Raw genomic sequence first — 23527 nt, 5'->3', positions numbered from 1 at the left:
CTTAGGACTTTTTAGTACCGCCGATTTAAACAATTATAAAATGTGACCTGCTTCCCAAACACTGTGGCGTTACTACCCCATGGTTGTATATGAATTGGTGATCTCCCTACCCTAAGATAGAAAGAAAGTAGACCGCGCCCGCGATGCTCAATGTGAACATTTTACTCAAATGTTTAGAAATCGGGAGATAAGTTCATTGCTGGAAAACACAAGGCGGAAAGGATGCTTCCACACGGAAATAGCCCCACTTCTTGGGAACATTCCCCTTGCTAGCTTTCCGTCCAATTTTTATTTTGCTCGCAATATTCGGAGCATCGCCCATTTTTCTTTGTTACATCAAATTAAACTTTACAGAAAATTGAGCCTGCCCCAAACCGCTTTGCGATTTACGAATGTGCAATCCCGGTTTCCCTTTCGAATATTTTCAAATACACTACTTCTTATTTCTAGAAGGGGGAAGTTAAACAAATCCGATTTTAACAAAAAGTTTACGTTTCACGAAACAGAAGTGTTCCGAAAGCAGCGCCGCAAATTGTCTTCAACTTCGCCCAGCAATAAATAGAACTTTAATGTTTTCGTTTTTAAAACAATGCAGATTCAATACTCAGCATTAACTCACATTCCACAATTTACACAGGTCCTTAAAATAACATCACTCAGCTGCAGGATTTTAAAAAAAATGCAACTTGTATTAGTGATGAGAAAATGTAATGGATAGACAGAGAGATATTAATGGGCAGTAAATTCACAATTCACCCGAAATAACCACAAATATCATGTACTGTTATATGCATATGGTGCTACATAATTATGCATTGGGAGGATTGAAATCCAGACCTGAAATGCTGCAATAGTAATTCTACTGAATAACCCCAGGGCATTCTTATTTAAAATTGTTCCCTATAACCTATTACTAGTCTTGTGTCTTTTGTTCCACGATGTTTGTTGTTCAATATAAGGCAGCAACTCAAGATTTATTAAAATGTATTGTAGTTGCATATTTGCTGAACAATTCACAATCCGATGGGACTCGGTCCATCAGTTCCGTGGAAAGAGTTAGGAATTTCGCCAGCAGCGGAGGAACAGCGCATGGAGTTTGTTTCCAGGCGCAACGATCAAACACCAACAACACATGCTCTACCCGGGCTGTTTACAACGGGCTCAGCTATTCACAACTCTGATTGATTTAACAGCACCCTTCGTGTTTTGTGAACTTCAGTGTGTATATTTTGTCCCGGTTACTTACGACGAATCTTGGCGCTCAATTTATTTCAAAAGCTCGTATGAATCCTAGCGCGCTTTCTTTTCGATTTTCTGCAGTCAATTCAGTTGGGCCTTTTATGTTTCCTGTCATCGATTTCAAATAAAATCCTCAGCCAATTCCAAACTCAAAGATGCAAAAGATCTGTAATGGTCGTACCCTGTCCCTGGATTCGTAAATTTGTGTTAATAATAAACACAAATTATGTAACAAGGATAGAGACAGAATCTCAGTGTCACCCCCACCCCCCCTCGCAGTTTTGAAACCTGAAACAAGACAGAGAGGGACAAATCACTGGACTGCAACCCTTGGATCAATTGTAAAACTACTTGGATTTGATTTACCACCGATATTATGAACATAACATTTGTGACCCAAAATGTGTAATGTTCTACAGGGGAGTGGAGGGGGGGACACAAGCATGTCTCCAGGACAGGTTTGGCCTGTTCTGCGAAGTCCCAAGCGAATCTCGCCGAAATTCTGGGATGAAATGAAGCAGCTGAGATGATGATCAGAAACGAAGCGCATTACAGATTGATCACTACGAAAGTAGAGGGCAAAAAATATCTAGTGATGTTTCTTTCCCAGAATAAAACTGGGGAATTTACCTACTGCATGCTTACTTGGGAGTTTATTTCAACGCATTCTGAAAACCATTTACTGAAAATAATAATAATGCAATAATAATATAATAATAATCTTTATTGTCACAAGTAGACCTACATTAACACCGCAATGAAGTTACTGTGAAACTCGAGTATATTAAAGAGTGGGGAAATAACTCTCTGGTATTAAGGTCGGTGTACTTAATAACGGATACTGTCAAGTTTCCAATGGCAGAAATTGTTTTAGATAGAGATAATTTAAGTCAGTTTGGTTGTAATATTTTAATTATAAGAAAACAGAGAAAGATCAAGGGTCATCTTCGGGAGTCTATTTATTGTTTCATTCTTCAGAATCTCATCCCAGTCTTCCGGATGACTGGGGTACCAGGCAGTGCAACGATGTCTCGTCATTTATACCCAGTTGCCTTCACTTCTGAGGGACTGAGTCTCTCCAATAACATTTTAACATCTGACTCATTACTTAATGCCAGATTGGAACTTGAATTCCTTCTTGTAAAAAACTTTCTTTTTTATATGGATCTAGTTTTTATTGTGCGGCGGGGTGTGGGGGGGGGGGGGGGGAGAGGGGGGGGGGAAGCTGCTGGAGCATGCTTTTACTGCAAGAGATGGCATTTAAAACAATGTTTAAACATCTCTGGAGCTCTGCGATAACTGTTGCCATTCTCTCCAATTTTGGAGATGGTTTCTGTGTTGGGTGTTAATCAGAATTGTTATGACATCCAACTCATTCCAATTTTTGCCCAAATCCTTATCTATCTTAGATATTTAACCTGAGCTCCATTAATCCGCTTCCATAACATACACTTTCAGGGTTCTGACTGTTCCATTACGCTTCTCTCTATCTGTTCTAAGCACAAATATGCTTCTGAAGACTATTAACGTAGATTAATATCACTACCTTGGAATAATAATCAATACTTCTAGCCAAACGCTGAATTATTCTATTTGTATTATTAATTGCCTTGCTACACTGTGGGAAAGGTTTTAGTGAAGATACCATGCATAAATTATTTTATTTTTTTGCTTTTATTAAAAAGGATTTTCTTCATGCCCAGTGTAACTCCTTATTAGATTGCATCAATGGGGCAAGTTGATCTTCTGATCTAAACCAATGTGTGATCTCATCAGTTTTTCCTTTTCTCACCAAATACCTGGAGACAAAATTGGATTTTGTTGTGTGAAAAAAAGTGATTTATATATTACCTAATGAGCCATTGGGTTTTGACTAAGTAAAGAATAACAGAGCGATCTGGGAGTGGAGCTGAAAGCTGTAACACAACTGAATGCCTCTGACAACATCAGTGAAGACATGAGTTCACCCCAACTAACTATGGTTTATAAATTCATCAAAACCTAAAGATTTTATTACATCTCGTCACATATTCCCAGGCAGCTATTGTTTTATGTATTTACAGGTAGCATCGGTACAAATCTCCTGGAGTGCAGACATAGGAAGAGTTATTGTGGAGCAGGAACACAGGGTTATAGGACAAATGGTTCTTTTGGCACAAGAACTATCTGAGCAGAAATATTCATGCACGCAATTCACAAACTAATTGGTGGCTGGACTTTCTATGGACATACGATAAATCATCACGAGATTACTTTGTTTCAAATAGTATTCCTGTTATGTGGACCTATCATTGATAGATAGCCTTCCACTTAAATTAATTTTATGCAGTATTAATGAGTAACCAATAACCAGGAGCAGAGCCATTTGATTGACTGATTACTTTTCTGATTTGCAATATATTTTCTCCCCATTTTACAATTGCAATTGTCGATGGGCTTCATATAGTTCAGTCTTACAGGTTAACACATTTTAGCTCGAAAGGCTGCCACCAAATTTTATCATTTTGAGTTCTTGACAAACTTCACACCAAGTTTGCTGATTGGATTCTCAGTTCTACTTATTGTCAGCAGATGGATTCTTCCACTCTGTTTTCAAGGTCAAGATATTTTTAAGCTGATGAGAGATTGAAACAAGAACTATAACACAGATTATCAAAGGGAATATAGAATATAATGCAGAAAAGCAAGATGAACAGTGACTGTGATGTACGCAAATGCAATGGACACAAAAATAAATCACCTGAGGATGTAAGCACATTACAAGGTTACATTCATAGAAACAGAACAATATGACATGGAAGGAGGTCATGCAGCCCATCATGCTAGTATTGATATTTGAAAGAGTGTTGCATTAGACCATGCCCCTGATTTTTCCAAAACAATCCTGCATTTTCCTCCTTCACGCATATATTCAATTCCTCTTTAAATGTTACAATTGGATGTGCTTCAAACACTATTTCAGGCAGCCATTCGAAATCATTACAACTTTCTGAACAAACAAAATCTCTTAATTTCCCTTCTGGTTCTTTTGCCAATTATTTTAAATGTCTTCCTGTATGTTGCTTAATGTTTACTTTGTCAAGTGTGTACATGTATGGTTCTGCTTCCAATGTTTGCCACACATGTATGGAACATGAACCTGAACATGAACGATTACTTGCTCATCATTAAAGTGCCAAGATTCTCTAAATCCTTTGGAATACCAATTTCTGCAACATAAAATGTGGTTTTGTGCATATTTAGTTTTACAAATGTAGATGTCCAGCTAGTATAATCCTGGGGTCATATTAGGAGTGGAAAAAGAAAATGGTGGCGTACCGCTATTTGTGGAACTCTAAAAACACATGCTTCTTGTGTGAAAATGCTGTGTTTATGCTCTGTGAATGTAAGTCAAACACTTCAAGGGGTGACAATTTAAACCCATAAATATACATATTACATATATAAACGACACTTTGTTTTCTATTTTCTAGTCATCTCACAGTTTTCTATCCAGTTTTCAACTCTGCTCATGTTTTCACAAACAACTAAAGTTGCAGTTTTACTACAGTGACGAATCTCAGAGCTGGATCTGCAGTGTTCAATCCTCGAGTAGCAAATTGTTGCTATATTATCCTCTGAACCTTGCACTGAGTTCCACCAGCTGGGAATTCTGCACTTGCATGTTAGACAGATATACACAGTTCTTTTCCCTAGTTGGTATTTTTTATGATACCAAGTAGCAATGGGAACATCTCATTTTTCATTACATTGACAAAAGTCAAAAGTAAAGTTATGAAGTTCCCAAGAGGTCCAATGGATTGACTAGATATGTTTACATTGAGGCTTAACATTAATTTCTTCTGAGAAACCTTAGCAGGTGTATAATTAAAGAAATTATAATGTATAAAAGTCCCAACGTTGTTGGTTCTTTAGTGATATCTCTACAGTCGCAAAACTAATACAATTACAATTATCCTTTATACTCAGCTCTTTTTGCCTTCTCTTTTTAAAATACTGACACATTGTTGCAGTAGTCTTGAAGTATTCCAATACATTAACCATTACTATGTCTTGATAGGTTTCAGTAGACTGTTCCACTATGGGACTTCACATTTGAGCTCATTCCTGTCCATATTCAACACTGATCTAAATTGTGTCACTGAACTGGGATTAGGAAATGAATGAAATGAAAATTGCTTATTGTCACAAGTAGGCTTCAATGAAGTTACTGTGAAAAGCCCCTAGTTGCCACATTCCGGCGCCTGTTTGGGGAGGATGGTACGGGAATTGAACCGTGCTGCTGGCCTGCTTGGTCTGCTTTAAAAGCCAGCAATTTAGCCCAGTGTGCTAAACCAGCCCCTAGGATCTGTACAGATTTTGTTTCTGGCCTGTTGTATTAAGGCTCTTGCAGTGCAATACTTGTGATCCAGATTAAATCAACTAATTAAATGGTCTACTGATTGATTGTGGGGCATTCCTGGTTACACAGGAATGGCAATTTACCCAATGGGCCACTGGGGAGGCCATATAATTAATTTAGATATGTTGCACAACAAAAAACAAAATTGTTGGAAATACTCAGCAGATCAGACAGCATCTGTTGAGGGAGAGCCAGAATTAACATTTCAGGACAATGAGATTTTGGGGTGTAACCATTCTTCATATCATGCCCCAGGGCAGACTTTAGTGGGTTATTTTCTAGCCTTGTGATGGCTATTCTGTTTTTAGTGATAGGAGATCTTTACTCAAGTTCACCCCCTGCCCACCTGTTGCTCTCGATTTGTTCCATATTCTTTCCTGAGTTTAGTATTTTGATAATTAGAAATATTAAAAACTTACTTTGCATCTTTTGACAAAGACCTCCCCTGAAAACCCGAGGGTGAATGTGTTATTTAATTCCGTAATTAAAACGAAAAAAAAAACAATATTTAAAATGTTAGCCATCCAGAAGTCTACAAATAAATTGGTCTACCCATCATCCAGCACTTGGTCTTTGGTGGATTAGTGAATCCAGGAGTACGTATTTTCTATTCATTTCGATCTATTTTTGAGTGTCTAATTTTCTCTTTGGTTGCTCCCCAAATTGTCTTACTCTGCCTTATCATAGTGATCATACTAAACATTCTAGGATGTGTTGAAGTTATGAAAGGTGCTGTATAAATGCAAATTCATTCTTTTGCTTTTAACCTGCCTTCTTTCCTCCCTGACTCCATCAAATCTACAAAATACTTTATTTATTTCAATTTGTCATTGCAAGTTATTGCATCTGGTGATGCCAGCTCTGCAATACAATTTTTAGGTCTCCAATCTTCCCCAAAGCCAAAGAGGAAACCTACCGCAATTGTTACTCTCAGCTCCCCAAGTGTTTTGTCTTCCTATTGTATTTGTGATTCCCCCTTCCTCCGATTTCCACCAGTAAGCGTCCATAGGACCAGGTTTGGCAATTGAATTCCCCGTCATATCCAATGTGCCCTAGCAATTGCTTCCCATTTCTGAAAATAGCCCGTCATTCAGCTAAACCTACAGTTTTCCTCACGCGAGATAGTATTTTCTTACAAGCTTCGGCAATGTCAGTAGCAATGAAACATGTACTGTGGAGGGACGGGAAATGATGCGCCATTTAACTTACATTGGTTTGATTATTTACCCATGAAATAATCTTTAGTTACCCATTTGACCACTTGAATATATACCTTGCATTCGTTTTGTGGTGCGGTTAAAACGGTATATCATCTTGCATTTGTTTTATTGTTATATCCGTCAAAATTGCCGCTAAATCGTTTTTACTTCTGTAGTTCTGAGTTCTGGCGGTTTAGCAGTTCGGTGTTCTATGTTACCAATGTGTAACTCCAATTTTGCGACAATTTATAGAAAGTATTTCAATGCCCCGGAACTAAGACCTATTCCAGCATCTCTGCCGATGGCACACTCTCAAATTGTGTGATGCATTGGCTCCGCACTTGTTCTCCCAATGTAACGTCTTTCTGATCAACAGTCAACTTTGCGTTGCCTTGTCCATTTCCTCAAACCTGTTCACCTATCCCAGTGGACTTTGCCAACCCGTTTAGCAGGATTTTTTTCAGCCAACTCTGAATCATTTCGATCACAAATGTGCATTTAGGGGTGGCGAACACCTATTCGCTGCTCTCGACTTGAACACCGAGACTGGCTACTTAGAAATCTTCATGTAAGTCACTTAATTTCAAGTAACCTTTAGTTGCCTCATTCTGAGCATTCATTCGTTGTCTATAAATAAGGTTCTTTACTTATATTTAAGCTTTATTTAGAGCGTTCATTCTGAAACTGAGTAGAAACATTTCCATTGGCATTGCCAGATAACTTTATCCAATGTACTCATTTTCTTACACCTCGTTCATATGCTGTTCTGTTTTGTTTCAACTTCCTTCCGCCTTTTATATTGGCTTTTGCCGTTCGTGGTTTCCTTCCAATGACTCATATCTCCCGTTTTTAGCATTGTCCCATCATCCTCCTTAACCACATTGGTCCTAGGCCCAAAATCCACGTTGACCGTCGCTCCCCCCACTTTCCCGACCTTCCACTTTCTGAATCTCCTTGTTATTTCTAATGGAGGGAGCGCTATTCCGTCTTTCCACGGTTATGCAGTCGAGATGGTGCAATACAAATCAAATATATAGACTCAGTTTTATAACAACGCTGGTGACTTTTTATTTATCAGTTGAACGTAAACAGTGAACATGACTGCTTCATGTAACCAAATACGTGTATTTATACAGCGCCTCATCACGTTCATGAGAAGTATCCTTCTCTGCGCTGTTGAATGGCAGTGAGAATTATTTTGTGAGGCCGAATGTAATATTCAGTCTTCAATATTCATGGACATCCTTCTGGGCTCAGTACTTTGATATTTAGAAAACAATTACATTTGCACTGCACCTTTTGGCAAAAACGTCCCCTGAAATCTGATTAGGAGTGCGATTATGACTTTAATTCTGCAATGCGGATGGAATTAAAATCTGCGCCGGTTTTAGTCCTGTGTTGAGTGAGGTAGATTTTGACTGTGTAGCATGATGCAAAATGGCGGATAGATTCAGCATTCTGTTTTCTATCTCTCACTGTTCCCCTTTGGCTTCAATGCGAGCGATGGAAATGTGTTGCGAAATCGCTATCCCTCGATTTACATCATTGAGCCGAGTCCGGGTTTAACCCACGGGGCATTTAACGTGATCAACCCACACTTCAGCATTTTGCATTTCTGTCAGGTTGAAATGTAATCCCTATCACTGGTCCGTTGGGTATAAACGATCCTGTGGTTCTATTGGACGAGGTTTTGGTATTCTGGTCAAAATGTCTCCCTCGCCCAAAGCCATTAAAAAGCACAGGTTGCGGGGACATGTCTCATTTGCTGTTTGTGTGATCTTGCTGCGCGGGAAAAAACGCTGGTTTGCATGAAAGATGTTTGGGACTCCCCAAGGAAGCGGAAGGTACTTCATAAACATGTGCAGAAGGAGGCCATTCGGCCCATCGAGTCTGAACCAACCCTCCGAAAGATTACTCCACCCAGGTCCACTACCCCGTTCACCCTGCCCTACCCCCCTAACCCAACCTGCACATCCCTGGACACCAAGGGTCAATTTATCATGGCCAATCCACCTAACCTTCACATCTTTGGACTGTGAGACTGAACCAGAGCACCAGGAGAAAACCCACGCAGACACAGGGAGAATGTGCAAACTCCACACAGTCACCTGAGACCGGAATTGGCCCGGTCCCTGAGGCAGCAGTGCTAACCACTGTGCCACCCCCATAAAAACAATTGCACCCAACGTCGGGCTCGAACTCAGGACGTTGAGATTAAAGAGGCTCATGCCATACCGACTGATCTAGCCGTTCAGGCTTAGCTAGTACTTGATTTACTAGCATTTAGGTCAGTCACTATGCATTTTATGAGCTTGTCTAACTACTTGTTGATGCAACTTTTGTGTTTGTTTCAGGTTACAGCGCTGTGGCTTTCGACGGGACTCCAGGTTATGGTCACACTCCCAGCCATCACACGCCTCAGTTCCCGAACCATGCCTTCAAACATGAAGACCCCATCAACCAGCAGAGCAGTATAGGTAACATTTTAGTACTCCAGATGTGAAAGCAAAGTTTACCTTGAAAGAAAACACCATTCCAATTGTTTCTCCAGTCTAATAATTCGAACTATTGAAATACTAATTCCTATTTTTTGCGAAAAATAGCTAGTTGCCATTGCAAAAACTTTTTTCTTAATGCAGTTTGGTTCGGGAAATAGCATCGCGATGTTTAAATGTTGCTGGAGCTGGAAGTGTGTTGGTCAGTGTTGTGTAAACATGTTTTTGAGACGCCATCAGTCAGAGTGACAAAACACTTCTAAAGGTGGGACAAACACTGATCAAATGTACCTTGCTAATGCAATTAAACGTACCACTATTATGCTTTTCAACGCCTTCAGTATTGTGACATTGGAGATCAGCAGCACCAAACGTCTAGTTTGATGAGCATATTTGCTGAAACTGTCTTAATATCGCTGAACATCCCCATTTTAGTCGATTGCAGGCAGCAGGCCGGTGTAAGATTTAACTACAGTGCGGCAAAAGAGCATAAAGTTCATGTATTTTAGTTTATGTCGAAAAATGTATACTTCTCTAATTACCCGGTGGGATATTATTGGCAGTTAGAAGCTCACTGAGCTTGCCTGAAATGTCACCGGACTGTACCTAGTGGATATGTTATTTAAATAGATGGATGGTCGTGTTAATAGAGCCCAGAGAGGAATATCGCATGGGTCTGTTCGCCATTCACATTCCAATATCCCACTGTGTAATTTCAGGGTGTGCATTTATACACTAATACACCGAGCCACCGAGCCCTTTTTTGTTAGTTTTAACTATAATAATCCATTTTTTAAACAATTTATAGCTACACTTGTTGACTCCATTGGTAAGCACAGGGACAACGTTTAATGTCTATTGAATGTCGGAGAAAACAAAAACATTTAATGTGAGTAATTGAGCAGAAAGAGCCTAATCACTTAAATCAGCGGCGGGATCCCATTTATTATCCTGTCGGATCAATATTTTTCCACGTTGGTTTGAAGACTGTCGGTGGGTGCAACTGATGTTAAGGCTGCAATAAATTATTGTGCTATCTCTGCAATTAGCTGCTTTAATGTTCAGGAGAGATCTATTGATTTTCGAACAGTCCAGACAGCGTTCGTGAGGGAACGCGTTTGGCATTATATTGTTAGAATCTGCCTTGGAATTCGTCACACTCCTTAATCCTTTCGACATTTTCATTGAACCGCCATTTTCACAAAACTGCGGTAGCAAACGTGAATGTTATATACCGTGTTAACGAGGGCAATAACCCGCCTCTCTCCCAGAGTGACATAACATAAGCTGCATTGTTAACTGCAAGCAGCGTTACCGTGTGCGGGACTTTATCATGTTGGCGGGGTCTTCTGAAAGTCAGTAAGTAGAAAAATAGGGATTTATAACCAGCATCCTATTTGCCATCCGCTGAATTCAGAAGTTCCACCTTTTATCTTTTATTTTACACCTGTTCTAACAGTGTCAAACAGCGCTGCATCTGCAGTATGTTCGTTAATTCGCCTGTGCGAGTTTTTATTTGCTCCCTGCAAGGATCGTCTGCAATAGTAGCGCCTGCTAGAAATGTGAAAGGCCTGGACAGCAGTGTCTTGTTACAGCTCTGTGGGAGTAAATGGGTTACAACAGCAAAGTACCGTCTAGGTTTGACGAGACTTCAGCGATGTAACATACTCTAACCGTAGGTTAAATGTTGCCATACACATTAGTTGACACCTTCAACTTCTCCCTTTTGGACAGTTAAAAAAAAAACCGAAAGCAGTGCCGCTTTATTACTGTTGCATATTTGGACTGGGGCAATGATTCCCTCGATCAATATAATGGAAACGTTGCGGCGAGACTTCTATCAAAAGGAGCACATTTATTTGAATATATGGACACACTTACTACCGCTTAATCTGTCTTCCAGCCTGTCTGTTAAATAATACAGCAGGGCCTTCATCACAGTGTCTCTCAAATATGCAACACTTTAATCTGAAGTCGCAATTAATTTAATAAAGAGGAAAGTTGGCAAGGGTCTCTCGCGGGCGAAGCTGCAAAAGCAGATCTAATTTCTTCAGGGCTTATTGAATTGTATTGGTGACTTTTAGGTAAAATTCCATTGCATGTTCAGCACAGGAATAGATCATTCGGTTTAGCAGGGCTATGCTGCTTTTTATGCTCCACAAGAACCCCCTTCCCCCCAACTCCATCTCACCCTATCAGTATTTCCTTCCCTGTGTAATTTTATTTTAATTAAAATTTGGCGACGGACAAATACGTAGCTGGCATACAAAACTATTGCATAATAATCAAAGCAAATACTATCTTAGAAACTAATCAGACACATCCCAATTGAGGCTCAATGCCATCTCCACAGTTATGTGAATATTATTATGTGGCCGATTCTAACTCACTGAAAACGCATTCACTTAACAGAGTTAAATCGGGTCCATATGTGTATGTATGTGAAATATATCATTTAAAGAAATGTAATTTGCTGTGATATTCTAATTCTCCCAGCGATGTGGGAACTATGGGAAGCAAAATTAGTGGACGGGATACGCATACAAATGTGTCAACTAATTTCACAAAGACAGCTAGACTGCTCTGAAAGTGGGGCAGTAACCGTGCTTAGCAAGCTCATCTTTAATAGAATCCCTACAGTGCAGAAGGAGGCCATGTGGCCCATTGAGCCTGCACCGATCTTCTGAAAGAGCACCCTACCTAGGTCCACTCCCCCGCCTAACCTGCACATCTTTGGACACAAAAGGGTAATTTTAGCATAGCCAATCCACCTAACCTGGACTGTGGGTAGAAGCCGGAGCACCCAGAGGAAACCCACTCAGACACGGGGGGAATATACAAACTCCACAGTCACCCAATGTCGTAATTGAACCTGGGTCCCTGGCGCTGTGAGGCAACAGTGCTAACCGCTGTCACCCACTTCAATAAGTTATCATTTGGTTTTACAATATTTGAACCTTGTGTAAGCACCCAACTGACATGTCAGACCGCTAACCATGGACTTTGAGTGACCAATATTAAAATATCAATGTTAGTTCATAAGATCATAAAACATAAGAGCAGGAGCGAGCCGCCGGCCATTCAGCCTATCAGCCTGGTTCTCCACTCAATAGGATCATGGATGATCTGATTGTGGCCTTAACTCCACTTTCCTGCTTGTCCCCCAATACTTCTGACTCCCTTGTCTATCGATAATCTGTTTAACTCAGCCTTAAACATATTCAATGATCCAGCCTTCACTGCTTTGGATGAGAATTCCAATGGCTAAGGACCCTCGGAGAGGCAAAATTCCTCCCCATCTCCTTCTTACATCGGAGATCCCTTATTCTTAAACTGTGAAAGATTGATTTGAATAAGTGCAGACTTTGGAAAATGTAAAATAATGTTTCCTTTGTGTGTAGCTGGTTATATACTCAATAAAAGGCAAAACAACAGCAATATTAAATGATACATGAGCTTGGGAAATTTCAAATTTATAAGATACCAGGAATCTGTACAATGGTTAGTTCAGAGATTATTGTAAGAGTTTTGGAAAATCACACAGTAGAAGAGCTGGATGGAATCTGAATAAAGGAGGTTTCTTAAACCTTTAGCCTCCACACATGGTCCTCTATGCCAAGAGGTGTAAGGCTAATCGTATTCACAATGATCATTAATCACTTGATAGTTAGTGACTGTTTCAGCTCTTGGCTTTTGTAAGAGTACATTAAAATACATCTATGTTGACTGAACCTGGACACAGATAAAGTGTAATCAAACTTGGCCAAGCTTGCTTTAATGAAGGTACTGACAATAAGAACAAAAATGTTTTGCGTGTGTTAAATCCCACTTGTGCCCAATAGAATCAAGCCCAGTGTCATGAGATATCTGGATCACATTGATGCTGCTTTAACACTGACTTTATATCATTTCATTAGCAGCTCATGCTTTACAATTGCTCGACAAGTCTAGGAATAATTTTTCATCTGTCATTTATTCTACAGGAGATCAACAGTACACAGTCCCTCCGCCAGTGTATGGCTGCCACAACTCTACAGACAATTGTGCTGGGAGTCAGGCCCTGCTGTTAAGATCCCCATACAACAGGTAACATCTCTGCACTGCACAATAATTAGTTGTCATTTATGAGAAATATTAATGGCTTATTTGTTAATGCTGTACATTATTGTACACCCTAGGGAAAACCCTAGGGGCTTTTCACGGTAACATCATTGAAGCCTACTTGTGACAATAAACGATTATTATTTTTATTATTGGGGGAGGGTACACCTCAATTAAGGATCTCACAATTTTCTGCGGGGCTCTATGATGTGCTAGAAAGTAGTCAGCAGATTACCATCATTTGCCCAGTGGGAAAGTAAGTTGGCCAACTGTGTTGTTGAAATAATATTGCCACTGCGCTCACTGGCCTACATAGGCTCCTGGTTGAGGCAACGCCTCAATTTTAAAATTCTCATCCTTCTGCTCAAATCCCTCCAAGGACCTTGCACTCCCACACACCACTTTTTCTATAACATGCTTCAACCTTATAACCCTCCAAAATCTCTGCACTTCTCCAATTCTGGTCTCTTGCACATCCCCAATTTTAATCACTCCACCCTTGTTGGCTTTGCCTTCAGCTGCCGGGTCCGAATGTTCTGGAATTCCCTCTCTAAACCTCTCCACCTCTGTCTTTTCCTTTAAGGCATTCCTTAAAATCAACCTCCTTCACCAATTGTCTGATGTGGTACCTGAAATTTTATTGAAATGTATCTGTGCCAAGACTGAGTGGATAGTTATATGAACTCACAGGTCTCTAATCTAGCACTGGGAGAGATGTTGAATCTCAGTGAACAAATAATAAAGAAAAGTACAGCACAGGAACAGGCCCTTCGGCCCTCCAAGCCTGCACCCACCATGCTGCCCGCCTAAACTAAAATCGTCTACACTTCCTGGGTTCGTATCCCTCTATTCCCATCCTATTCATGTATTTGTCAAGATGCTCCTTAAATGTCACCATCGTTCCTGCTTCCACCACCTACTCCAGCAGCGAGTTCCAGGCACCCACTGCCCTCTGTGTAAAAAACGTGCCTCGTACATCTCCTCTAAACCTTGCCCCTCGCACCTTAAACCTATGCCCCCGAGTAATTGACCCCTCTGCCCTGGGAAAAAGCCTCTGACTATCCACTCTGTCTATGCCCCTCATAATTTCGTAGACCTCGATCAGGTCACCCCTCAACCTCCGACGTTCCAGTGAGAACAACCCGAGTTTATTCAACCGCTCCTCATAGCTAATGCCCTCCATACGAGGCAACATCCTGGTAAATCTCTTCTGCACCCTCTCTAAATCCTCCACATCCTTCTGGTACTGTGGCGACCAGAATTGAACACTATACTCCAAGTGTGGCCTAACTAAGGTCCGAACAGCTGCAATATGACTTGCCAATTCTTATACTCAATGCCCTGGCCAATGAAGGCAAGCATGCCGTATGCCTTCTTGACTACCTTCTCCACCTGTGTTGCCCCTGTGTTGACCTGTGGACCTCTCCACCTAGATCTCTTTGACTTTCAATACTCTTGAGGGTTCTACCATTCACTGTATGTTCCCTACCTACCAAAATGCATTACCTCACATTTGTCCGGATTAAACTCCATCTGCCATCTCTCCACCCAAGTCTCCAAACGATCCAAATCCTGCTGATAGTCCTCATTGCTATCCGCAATTCTACCAACCTTTGTGTCGTCTGCAAACTTACTAATCAGACCAGTTACATTTTCCTCCAAATCATTTATATATACTGCGAACAGCAAAGGTCCTAGCACTGATCCCTGCGGAACACCACTAGTCACAGCCCTCCAATTAGAAAAGCATCCTTCCTTTGCTACTCTCTGCCTTCTATGACCTAGCCAGTTCTGTATCCACCTTGCCAGCTCACCCCTGATCCCGTGTGACTTCACCTTTTGTACCAGTCTACCATGAGGGACCTTGTCAAAGGCCTTACTGAAGTCCATATAGACAACATCCACTGCTCTACCTGCATCAATCATCTTTGTGACCTCTTCGAAAAACTCTATCAAGTTAGTGAGACACGACCTCCCCTTCACAAAACCATGCTGCCTCTCGCTAATACATCCATTTGCTTCTAAATGGGAGTAGATCCTGTCTCGAAGAATTCTCTCCAGTAATTTCTGTACCACTGACGTAAGGCTCACCGGCCTGTAGTTCCCGGGATTATCCTTGCTACCCTTCTTAAACAAAGGAACAACATTGGCTATTCTCCAGTCCTCCGGGACATCACCTGAAGACAGTGAGGATCCAAAGATTTCTGTCAAGGCCTCAGCAATTTCCACTCTAGCCTCCTTCAGTATTCTGGGGTAGATCCCACCAGGCCCTGGGGACTTACCTACCTTAATATTTTTCAAGATGCCCAACACCTCGTCTTTTTGGATCTCAATGTGACCCAGGCTATCTACACAGCCTTCTCCAGAACATCCACCAATTCCTTATCTTTGGTGAATACTGATGCAAAGTATTCGTTTAGTACCTCACCCATTTCCTCTGGCTCCACACATAGATTCCCTTGCCTATCCTTCAGTGGGCCAACCCTTTCCCTGGCTACCCTCTTGCTTTTTATGTACGTGTAGAAAGCCTTGGGATTTTCCTTAACCCTATTTGCCAATGACTTTTTGTGACCCCTTCTAGCCCTCCTAACTCCTTGCTTAATTTCCTTCCTACTTTCCTTATATTCCACACAGGCTTCGTCTGTTCCCAGCCTTCTAGCCCTGACAAATGCCTCCTTTTTCTTTTTGACGAGGCCTAAAATATCTCTCGTTATCCAAGGTTCCCGAAATTTGCCGTATTTATCCTTCTTCCACACAGGAACATGCTGGTCCTGAATTCCTTTCAACTGACATTTGAAAGCCTCCCACATGTCAGATGTTGATTTACCCTCAAAACATCCGCCCCCAATCTAGGTTCTTCAGTTCCCGCCTAATATTGTTATAATTAGCCTGCCCCCAATTTAGCACATTCACCCGAGGACCACTCTTATCCTTGTCCACCAGCACTTTAAAACTTACTGAGTTGCGGTGACTGTTCCCGAAATGCTCCCCTACTGAAACTTCTACCACCTGGCCGGGCTCATTCCCCAAAAGCAGGTCCAGTACAGCCGTTTCCCTAGTTGGACTATCTACATATTGTTTTAAGAAGCCCTCCTGGATGCTCCTTACAAACTCTGCCCCATCTAAGCCCCGAGCACGAAGTGAGTCCCAGTCAATACTGGGGAAGTTGAAGTCTCCCATCACAACAACCCTGTTGTTTTTACTCTTTCCCAAAATCTGTCTACCTATCTGCTCCTCTATCTCCCGCTAGCTGTTGGGAGGCCTGTAGTAAACCCCCAACATTGAGACTGCACCTTTCTTATTCCTTATCTCTACCCATATAGCCTCACTGCCCTCTGAGGTGTCCTCCCATAGTACAGCTGTGATATTCTCCCTAACCAGTAGCGCAACTCCGCCACCCCTTTTACATTCCCCTCTATCCCGCCTGAAACATCTAAATCCTGGAACGTTTAGCTGCCAATCCTGTCCTTCCCTCAACCAGACCTCTGTAATGGCAACAACATCATAGTTTCAAGTACTAATCCAAGCTCTAAGTTCATCTGCCTTACCCGTAATACTTCTTGCATTAAAACATATGCACTTTAGGCCACCAGACCCGCTGTTTTCAGCAACATCTCCCTGTCTGCTCTTCCTCAGAGCCATGCTGGCCCTTTTCCCTAGTTCTCCCTCAATGCTTTCACCTTCTGACCTATTGCTCTGGTACCCATCCCCCTGCCATACTAGTTTAAACCCTCCCGCGTGACACTAGCAAACCTCGCGGCCAGGATATTTATGCCTCTCCAGTGTAGATGCAACCCGTCCTTCTTATACAGGTCACACCTGCTTCGGAAGAGCTCCCAGTGGTCCAGATAACGGAAACCCTCCCTCCTACATCAGCTGTTTAGCCACATGTTTAGCTGCTCTTTCTTCCTATTTCTAGCCTCACTGGCACATGGCACAGGGAGTAATCCCGAGATTACAGCCCTAGAGGTCCTGTCTTTTAACTTTCTGCCTAGCTCCCTGAACTCCTGCTGCAGGACCTCATGCCACTTCCTGCCTATGTCGTTGTACCAATATGTACAATGACCTCTGCCTGTTGCCCTCCCCCTTCAGGATGCCCGCTACCCGTTCGGAGACATCCTGGACCCTAGCACCAGGGAGGCAACATACCATCCTGTAGTCTCTTTCACGTCCACAGAAGAGCCTATCTGTGTCCCTGACTATAGAGTCCCCGATGACTATTGCTCTTCTGCGCTTTGACCCTCCCTGCTGAACATCAGAGCCAGCCGTGGTGCCACTGCTCTGGCTGTTGCTGATAGGCTATCCCCCCCGGCAGTATCCAAAGGGGTATACCTGTTCGAGAGGGGGACAACCACAGGGGATTCCTGCACTGACTGCCTGCCCCTTCTGGTGGTCACCCATTTCTCTGCCTGCACCTTGGGTGTGACCACATTTATATAACTGCTATCTATGACGCTTTCTGCCACCTGCATGCTCCTAAGTGCATCCAACGGCTGCTCCAACCGAACCATGCGGTCAGTGAGGAGCTCTAGTTGGGTGCACGTTCTGCAGATGAAGCCATCCGGGAAGCTGGAAGCCTCCTGGACCTGCCACATCTCACAGTCAGAGCACTGCACCCCTCTAATTGACATTGTGTTAATTAATTAGTAAATTAAATTAAAATAATAAAAAATAAAAAAAAGTTACTGTTAGCTGTATGTTTCCTCGCACTAGATTTCTGCTATAAATGTGAAAGCTAAATACAGTACTCTCCGATCTCTGGCTTAGATACCCCCTAAATTATAATTAAGTAATTATGTTTAATTAGTTTTAAAATGTTTAATTTTTAAATTTCGTGTAGATTCCCAACCAGCCAATCAGGTCACAGCTTTACTGTGATGTCAGTTCAGTTTCCCCCCTGCACACAATTTGAAACGGTAATAAAAATAATAATCACTTACCTTCCCAGGCACTTCCCTTGTTAGTGGCCTGAACCAAGTTTTGTTTGAAAAGATTGGAATGTTTAAGGCTCTGTATAAATACAGGTTAGTGTTGTGAACCATCACTTTGTGACACATTTCCATTGATGACAGATGAAACTGATTCCTACCCCCACCACCCCCATCACTTCTACTTCTATCATGAAGTGTGTAGTGGCCAGCTGATCCATTTCCCTTTGTACTATTCTCCTTGAAAAGTTGAAACTTCCACTCAATATTTGGTAAAAACAAATAAAAGCTATTGTTAACTCACGTCCCCAAGTTACGATCCTCACCAATGTTTCCTTCGCTCCCTGCTTTTCCCATCATTTGTCAGAGTGCAATCGGCTAGACTGTGGATTCTCCATTGCAACAATACTGTTAACCGCAGCTGTGTGGTTAGTATTTGTAGGGTGAGCCGGAGCCTTGGTTTTTTTCTGGATTGATCAGAAAAGACAATTTATTAACCTTCAAAGAGTTGCGGAATGATTTCTACTGCCGACTGAGACTGGCAATTGAACTCCCACTCCTTTCAATTGTGCCCAGAATTCTGCTGTTGAAACATTGTCAAAATAGCCATCAACAGACACTGACCAAATAACTTGCAGAACTGTGTAACAGAATGTCACAGTCATGGAGTAGATGGTGGAGAGCTGATGGATTAAGAAAAAATAGCTCCTTTATGCGCATGGTGTTGTTGAGTGATGTAGTTTGGGTACGTGGTGTAGTTGAATATGACTCATTGATATTTTTTCTAGCATTTATCACTTGTAGTCATTCAGTTCAAAGACTTAAGCACAAAATCTAGGCTGACATTTCATTGCAGTATTGACTCCAACATTACTCCTATTTGCAAGAGAACTAACATTTTATACCATTTTGCATTTTAAACCCCCTTTCCGGGCCTCAGGATGTACTTCACAGCTAATGAAGTAGCTTTGAGACCGTCTAATGTAGGAAACACAGCAGCAAATTTGCACACAGCAAGCTCCCACAAACTGCAGGTTGAGAATGACCAAACCATCTGTTTTGGAGATGTTGATTGAGAGATAAATATTGACACAAGACAATGGGAAGAATTCCCTTGCTGTTCTTGAAAATAACACTTTGGAATCTTTTAAGGGCAGGCAGGGTGTAACATCTCATCTCATCTGAGCAATGGCACCTTTGAAGGTGCAGCACTGAACTTGTATACAGCACCAATATGACAGTCTAGATTTTATTTCCACACTACTAGAGTGGGACTTGAATCCACGACTGCCCAACTCGTAGGCGAGATTACTCTCCACCAAGAAACAGCCAATGGGGCCCAGTGAATTATTATGCTATTCAACTGTAATAAGTAGTTAGTTTGTTCAGTAAGAAAGTATGGCAGCCCAAGTACCAGCACAAACCTTCCCAGCCACTTGTATCAGTTGCATGCTTGGGTCAAAAAGCATGCATTCTGGTGACATTCGCTTAGTAGCAACCTCTGTAATTTTACACCCATTTTAATTAATTTATACGTTTACGTCTGTTGGCTCAACAGCTAGGCATGATTTCACACACAAAAAAAAGTATGTGTTATCATGTAAAACAACAAGCAGCTCAAGGCTGTACCATAATCTCAGGGACTGGATGACCTCTGCATAATCCACTCAAGATTCTCTTTTGTGGTTGATGATGTAATCTGAATCTCCTCAATCTACTGTTCTGGACTTTCCTTTTGAAACTTCCGCTAATGCTTGGAGTAGTTGCTTGCTCACCATGAAAACATTTTCCCAGATTTTGTAGGCAAAATTATGACAAATTTAAGGCCACTCACGGCTATTGATGTGTAAATTGTCCAGTATGTGGTAAGTAAATTATAGCTCATGAATGGTAAATGGTCACAAGTTGATGACCGATTTATGTTGCTCCAATGTTCCCCTTGTTCCCCATGAGTCTCAAGAAATTGCTGTATTTGCAAACTAATTGATCAGGAAACTCACCCCAGAAAATTAGCGTTGGAATTTAACTGAATAACTCCCTGATTAAGAACAAGATTTATATTTGTGCAATGTCAATCAACCTCTCTGACCAAGAATGGAACAATTTAATTTGTGAGGTCTCCTTCCTACAGATAGTAAGTAGATGATAGGGATTGAATACATTTTAAATCTTGCCCTACGTTTCCTTATCTCTTTCCTAAACCAATCTTTCTTTCACTCTCTTTATTTCTCTCTCTGTATGTGACTCTCATTCGCATTATTTCCCACTGTTGCTCTGCTTCTTTCTCAATTCTAAAATCTCATTGGTTAAGAAGATGGACTGCTGGTTCCATTGTCCACTGAGACCCAAAGATGTCCTGTGACCAGATTGTACACTGAACATGTTATGCCATAAAAAAATTTGTGTTGAAATGTGAGGGCAATATATTTAACTCACTGGGCACACATTGAGATGTGCTGTTTCAGCAGAATCTGCACAATTTAGAATGAGTGCATGAAAAATATGTGAAGATAAAATGAACAATGAATGTTTTTAACGGTGCTAAATTCAGTGAAATAAAATAGAAATGGGAAAGGTTAATAAAATACACATGCATCCAAAAATACTTTGAATACATGCTCCAGTTTACGTCAAGGGAAGGAGGTAATGATGTAATAGAGGAAGGAAAGGAGCTTATCAAGATGGATGATGTGTGGTACTTTATTGACCAAACGGATCCAGAAGCTATCATTGGTTGAGAGTGCACGGAATCTATAAATATGATTTGCTTGTAGTCTTGAACATAGCATCTCATCTAAGTGTTAGCTCGGGTGACCTTCCATACAGGATACAGACAGTAATACCTGGGCAGCAAGGGAATCACATTTATTAATGCTTGTTGTGGATTGTGGCCAAGGGAGAAGTGATGCTGGAAATCACAATGGAAATTAAAATAAGAATTTATGTCACTGCCTTGTTTTTTTTGAAAGAAAAAGTGATAATGTATTGTTGATCTGGTAGAAAAGTTCCCACTCAGGAAAAATAAGAGTGTGTTTGCCTGAGATGGTGAATCCAGATCATAACACTCCCTGGGTTAATCATGTCTCCATTGTTTATTCATAATCTAAGTTTGATAGTTATTCTGCCCCCCCCCCCCCCCCCCAACCACCACCACCATTACTTTGAGGAGTTTTGCGGCATTTCACTTCAGTTTTTTTTAATGAACTGTTACAGGATTAGTATCAGAGTTAGAGATATACCATTGTCAGGTAACAACATCATTAGAGCTCGGGTTACATTTAGGGATTAGGGATTTATTTTACAATCAGACGCGGAGCCAGTTTTAAAAGTTGGCGTATTCCATTGCCTCTCTGTGTAAAGTAATGGTTGCAATCAGTGCCCTTTAGTGGACGTGATTGTTTAGACTGCAAAAAGTACATTCTGCAATGAAAAGGGGTGCCCTATTGCATCTCAGATTAAATAGTACTTTTGAGAGGGAATTGGGTAACTACCTGAAGGAGCAAAACAATTACAGGGCTGTGGGAAATATCACTGGAACAGGAATAATGGATAGCAGGAATAATAGATAGCTCTTTCACATTGCTGACATAGACACAAGGGGCTGAATAGTCGTCTGTGCTTAATTTATATGTGTGTGATAGTATGTATGGATGTATGACTCCACCAGGTTGTTATTTAGAATCAATTATATAGTATATACGCATCTTACAATATGTACCTCCTCTCACATATCAAACAGAAACCATCAACTTTCTTGCTGTTTGGCTGGGCTCAACCAAGGCTTAAGCAATATGTCACACTCAGGAAGTCTCTGCCATTCTAAACGGTTTTGGAACAAATAATGATTTGGATTCAGGCCGCTGAAAACAAAAATGAAGCTGGTTTGAAACTCAAAAGATCACATTTGGACCTGGGATGAGTAGAAATATCTTTTTGTCGAAAGCAGAGAGACCAGATTGCAGGTCTAGGTCAAATTCTGATAAAGGTTCACCAGCCTTAAACGTTAACTCTTGTTTCTCTCCACAGATGCTGCCAGACCTGCTGAGTATTCCAGTATTTTCTAATTTCAGGCAACAGGCAGGGGTTAGATAAAGATAAACTATTTCCTCTGGTGGCAGGGGATACAAAACAAGAGGGCATGAACATCAAGTTGGAGTTAAGTCCTTCAGGGGTGGTATCAGGAAGGACTTCTTCGCACAAACAGCAGTGGAAATGTAGAACTCCCTCTCCCCATCCCACAAAACAAAAACAGTGATGAGACTGTGAGGCAATTGAAAATCTTGCATTGGAACTCGTAGAGTTTGGTTAGGCAAGAATATTACGGAGCTAAGATACAGATCAGATGTGGTGTAATTAAACAGCATGGTGGCACAGTGATTAGCGGCATTCTGGCGGTACTGTGGCACGGTGGTTAGCAGTGCTGCCTCACAGTGCTAGGGATGCGGATTCAATTCCAGCCTTGGGTGACTGTGTGAAGTTTGCACTGTTATGGGTCAGAGTTTAGAGAATCCCAAAGTGTATCATGGAGTTCACCTGACCCACAATTTTTAATAGAATGTGGTATGGGGAGCACACAACCCACTCTACAAGTGTGGTACTTCAGAAATGGAAAAGTTATTTTTTAAAGCAAAACAATGTTTATTCTATGAACTCAAGTTAACCTTTTTAAAACAGTGAACATCTTAGCAACCAGTAAATCAAATACACCCCCCAAAGAATACAACATTAAGTAACCTGTATGCTGTCCTTTTCACCCAGAAGACTTAACAAACCTTTAAACATAAGCACATCAGAGTTTACAGTTACTACTGAAAACACTTGATCAAGAGATAGTCCTTCATGGCAGAGAGCTCAACAACACAGCTGCTTTGGCTGACTTCAGCTGCAACACACTGTAAAAACGAAACCAAAAAGACAGACACACCCAAGCTTTTCTCAAAGTGAAACTAAAAAGCAGAACCAGAGCTCAGCTCCACCCACACTCTGACATCACTGCAGTAACATGAGCAGCTAACCATTTCCTAATGCGACATTCTCATGACCGCACGTTCTCCCCTTGTCTGCATGGGTTTTCCCCGGATGCTCTGGTTTCCTCCCACAGTCCAAAGATGTGCAGGTTAGGCGGATTGGCCATGTTAAAATTGCCGCATAGTGTACAAAGGT

General features: G+C 41.4%; 1 protein-coding gene across 4 annotated transcripts in view; it reads left to right on the top strand.

Moving 5' to 3' along the window:
• wt1a (WT1 transcription factor a) overlaps positions 1-23527 on the top strand; it is a 103680-nt gene that overhangs the window by 5668 nt on the left and 74485 nt on the right. For all 4 annotated transcript variants that reach the window (XM_072466261.1, XM_072466260.1, XM_072466263.1 and 1 more), the window contains exons 2-3: positions 9195-9317; positions 13319-13421. In XM_072466261.1, coding sequence (XP_072322362.1) covers positions 9195-9317; positions 13319-13421 — 226 coding nt within the window. The remainder of the gene's footprint in view (positions 1-9194; positions 9318-13318; positions 13422-23527) is intronic.

This window comes from Scyliorhinus torazame, chromosome 10, assembly GCF_047496885.1.
Source record: "Scyliorhinus torazame isolate Kashiwa2021f chromosome 10, sScyTor2.1, whole genome shotgun sequence".
NCBI classification, from domain to species: Eukaryota; Metazoa; Chordata; class Chondrichthyes; order Carcharhiniformes; family Scyliorhinidae; genus Scyliorhinus; species Scyliorhinus torazame.
Note: the sequence above shows the minus strand (reverse complement) of the source record. Positions and strands in the feature narration are given on the sequence as shown.